This window comes from Echinops telfairi, unplaced genomic scaffold, assembly GCF_000313985.2.
Source record: "Echinops telfairi isolate 266 unplaced genomic scaffold, ASM31398v2 ScPeMD7_7417;HRSCAF=8455, whole genome shotgun sequence".
Lineage (NCBI taxonomy): Eukaryota > Metazoa > Chordata > Mammalia > Afrosoricida > Tenrecidae > Echinops > Echinops telfairi.
The window spans coordinates 6187130-6190710 of NW_022111317.1; the positions used below are offsets into that span (position 1 = coordinate 6187130).

The 3581-nt window shown below is 60.2% G+C and overlaps 1 protein-coding gene across 1 annotated transcript in view; it reads right to left on the reverse strand.

Annotated features, from left to right (window-relative positions):
- Nucleotides 1-849: 849 nt before the first annotated feature.
- SLC22A11 (solute carrier family 22 member 11) overlaps nucleotides 850-3581 on the reverse strand; it is a 15992-nt gene continuing 13260 nt past the window's right edge. The window contains exons 7-9 of the mRNA XM_045297181.1: nucleotides 3081-3189; nucleotides 2536-2739; nucleotides 850-1045 (exon numbers count right to left, since the gene is read on the reverse strand). Coding sequence (XP_045153116.1) covers nucleotides 979-1045; nucleotides 2536-2739; nucleotides 3081-3189 — 380 coding nt within the window. The 3' untranslated portion in view covers nucleotides 850-978. The remainder of the gene's footprint in view (nucleotides 1046-2535; nucleotides 2740-3080; nucleotides 3190-3581) is intronic.

The window sequence follows — 3581 nt, forward strand, 5'->3', positions numbered from 1 at the left end:
ACATCCGCCTTGGCACAGGGGAGGGCCAGCCCCAACGAGGAAGGGCCTCAAGCAGGTGGATTGACAGGGGCAGCAGTGGACACAATCACAGCAGCCACGCTGAGGGCGGTGCGGGACTGGGCGGTGTTTCCCCCTGTTGTCCACTGAGGCCACCCCGAGTTTGGATCGGACCCCACCACAAACGTCAAGAGATTTTGGAAAAGCAGTTGCCGGGGAGGGCATCCTGTTTGCCTTTCTTCTCTCGCCCACCCCCATTCCTTTAGGGGTGCCGCTTATTCTTCCTGCCTTCCCCTTTTGGGGGAATCCCACAGCCCACCTGGCCTGGCCGTCCGCTCCTCTCTGCACTCCCTCCAGCCCGCTGTGTTCGATTTCCAAAACCCTCTGCTCTCCCGAGGAAGCTTTGTGCATGCTAGGGCTCCCTGGGGTGCTGCTGGGCCTAGAAGAACCGGGGTGACGCTAGGAGTGTCCCCAGTGGCCCATCAGGGGTGATGAGCGGGCTGCTGTCCAAAGGGTCTGCATCAGGACCCTGAGCATGGACATCATAGACCCATTTTCCCCAGGACGATGCCGCTGTAAATTTCATGGTGTATCATCACCCCGTTAAGAGACGGGCCGCCTTGCTTGGTCTCTTTGGGCTGATTTTATGTTATCGAAAAGATGGGGGTCCAGTATCTGGACAGGGGCTCTGCGTTCAGGGCTTGTCCAGGAGCTCGCTTGGGCCAAGGAGCTTTTACCTGCCGAAGTCTGTCCCAAGTGGAGCCGCAGGATGGGAAGGCCAGCGGGGGCGTGGCGAAGGGAGGGGGCGTGGCGACGGGGGGCGTGGCCAAGGGCGGGGCCGTTAGAGCCTCCCTCGGCCTTGCTGGCCACTCAGCCCCACTGGACCCTCCGATGGCCCCGCGCAGCTGCACCTGCTTGGGGAGGCGGCCGCGCCATCCGCGGGGCTCTCTGCCCACCGGGGGCTCCACGCAGACCGCACTGTTAGAGCCGGGTGCTGACAGTGCTGACCACCTCTTGCTGGTCGCCCCAGGCCGGCCTGGATTTTTTCCTGGAAGGGTGGGGCAGAGAGCAGTTAGTGACAGGCTTGGGGATTTAAGACAGCAGGGCGCCCTAGGGTTTCTGGGAGCCCTGGCGGCTCGGTGGTTATGTGCTGGGCAGCTACTTGCAAGGTCGGCAGTTCGAAACCAGGAGAAAGATGGAGTTTCCTACCCTTGTCTCGGAAACCCAGTTCTACCCGGTCCTGCAGGGTGGCTGGCTATCGGTGGGCATGGACTCGATGGCAGTGGGCTCCGAGTTTTTTTGTGTAACTCCTTAGGGGAGCAGGCAGCCTGGTTTTTCTCCCTTGAGGTGGCTGGTGGGTCTGAACCTCCCACTCCCAGCTTCCTCATAAGCCACAGTACCATGAGGGCTTGATATATAATCGATAATGAATGAATGAAATCGTTAAGGCCCCCCTTCTCAGCCTGGCACCCTTAGGCAAGTGTCACCTCTCTGTGGTTCCGTCCTCTGACAGTGAGGCTGGACATCACAGCGCCTGGGACGGCCCAGATCCGATGAAGCATTCAGACAGTAGGGGAGTACGGCTGGTCACTAGGCTCCTCCTGGAATGGTTTACTGCTGGGCCTGCCCTACCCTGTCCTATCGGGTCGCTGTGGGGTGTAGCCGACTCTGTGCCCGTGAGTGACTCATCCCGTTCGTAATCCTCCGAACATGACTCTGATGTTCCCCCACCTGGGGGCTTCTTCACGGCCACACCGCCACACCCCTCAGCAGCACGCATGTACCGATATATTTACAGGTAATAACCGTATAAGCCGAACGTCAGCAGAGGCACCTAATGTTACCACAAAAACTGCATTAAAACTGTGCTGAAAAACTCGGCGTATACAGGAGTATATGCGGTAGGCATTATTTAGATAGCTACAAAGGAGCTTTAAGAAGGTCGTAAAAAATGTTTTGACATTGATGAGGGCAAAAAATGTACAAATGTGCTTGACACAATGGATAGACGGATGGATTATTATAAGAGTTGTACGAGCCCCCAATAAAATGATAAATGATTTTAAAAAATGAAAAGATAATGGAATGTTTCCATGAAAAGTTTTAAGCTCCCTCGTAGGGGCTGCTGGTGGTGCTGCGGGTTGAGCTAACCGCACAGTTGTTGGTTCAAACCCACCAGCTGCTCCACGGGGGGAAAGATGAGGCTCTGCTTCTGTGAAGCTTTCCTACTGTTGCTGTCAGGTGCCCTTGGGCTGGTCCTGACTCACAGCGACCCTGTGCTCAACAGAAACAAGTGCCTCCCGGTCCTGCCCCTGCTCACAAGGGTCCTTATGCTTGGACTCATTGTTTCAGCTGCTGTGTCACCACGGCTTCTCTTTTTCAATGCCCGCTAACTCCCGCTGCTCCTGCTACCAGGAGGGCCCATACTAAGCTGTCTCCCTGGCCCTGTGGGTGGGCCTGCCCCCTCCCTTGTAGCCCGGGAAGAGAGCACGCCCAGCCCCCATCCTGTCCCTGTCCCAGGGCAGCCCGGTCACTCACTGGCGCTCCAGGCTCTGCACGGTGTCCGGGAGGGGCAGCCCCTGGGTCTCTGGGACGAGCAGCAGGAGGAAGCTGGAGGCGATGGGCATGACTCCGTAGGAGAGGGGGGGCAGCAGGGGCAGCGTCTGGCGGGTCATCTTGATCAGGGGGCCCATCACCCCCCCCAGGCGGGAGGCTGTCTGCAGGAGGCCTTCTGCCGTCATCCTGTGGGTGGAGGGAAGTGGGGGCTTGTGGATGGGGGGAGAGCCGTGTTCCAGCTGCTCCTGCCAGGGACATTAGCGCAGGAGGGTCAGCTCAGGTGGACCAGGGGATGCCAGGGAGGGAAAGCCAGGTTCAAGGCCACCTCGAACACCACTTCCTCTATGGGGCCCCTTGGTTTTCCCATCTAGACAGGGGAGCCCCCGAACCCCTCAGAGAGAAGTCTCAGAGCCTGTGTGGGGAGGCAGCTGGGTCCCCTCATGCTCGGCTGTGTCCCCCTTGGACACCTGCCCGTCCTGCCCCTCCTCCTTCCTGCCCTGCGGGCACCTGGCTGGGCCCCAGCCTACCTCAGCGAGGTGGGGAAGAGCTCGGTCCGGTAGAGGGCATAGCAGGTCAAGCTTATCCCGAAGCAGCCCTTTCCCAGCACGGCCAGGACCAGGCGCAGGGCCTGTAAATCTGGGGAACGTGGGGACCCCGTGAGAGGAGCCGGTGGGCTGGGGCCTTCCTGCCAGGGGCAGGGGCCTTTTCCCAAAGGCACCCGTGCACTGCCCCCAGGGGGGCCTACTAAGGGACTAGGTGAAAAATCAGAGATCATGTGAGTGGCGTGGTGGTAAGGCCAGCTCTGGGACAGGTGGGCAGTGATCCTGGCCTCCCCCCGATGGCCCGTGCCTGCCTAGGCCACAGCGAAGCCCCGGAAGACCAGGAGCTGAGCCGCCTTCCCACTGACTGCAGGAGGGGCCCTGGCCCTCATGGGGGACAGGTGGGCAGTGATCCTGGCCTGCCCCCGATGGCCCGTGCCTGCCTAGGCCACAGCGGAGCCCCGGAAGACCAGGAGCTGAGCCGCCTTC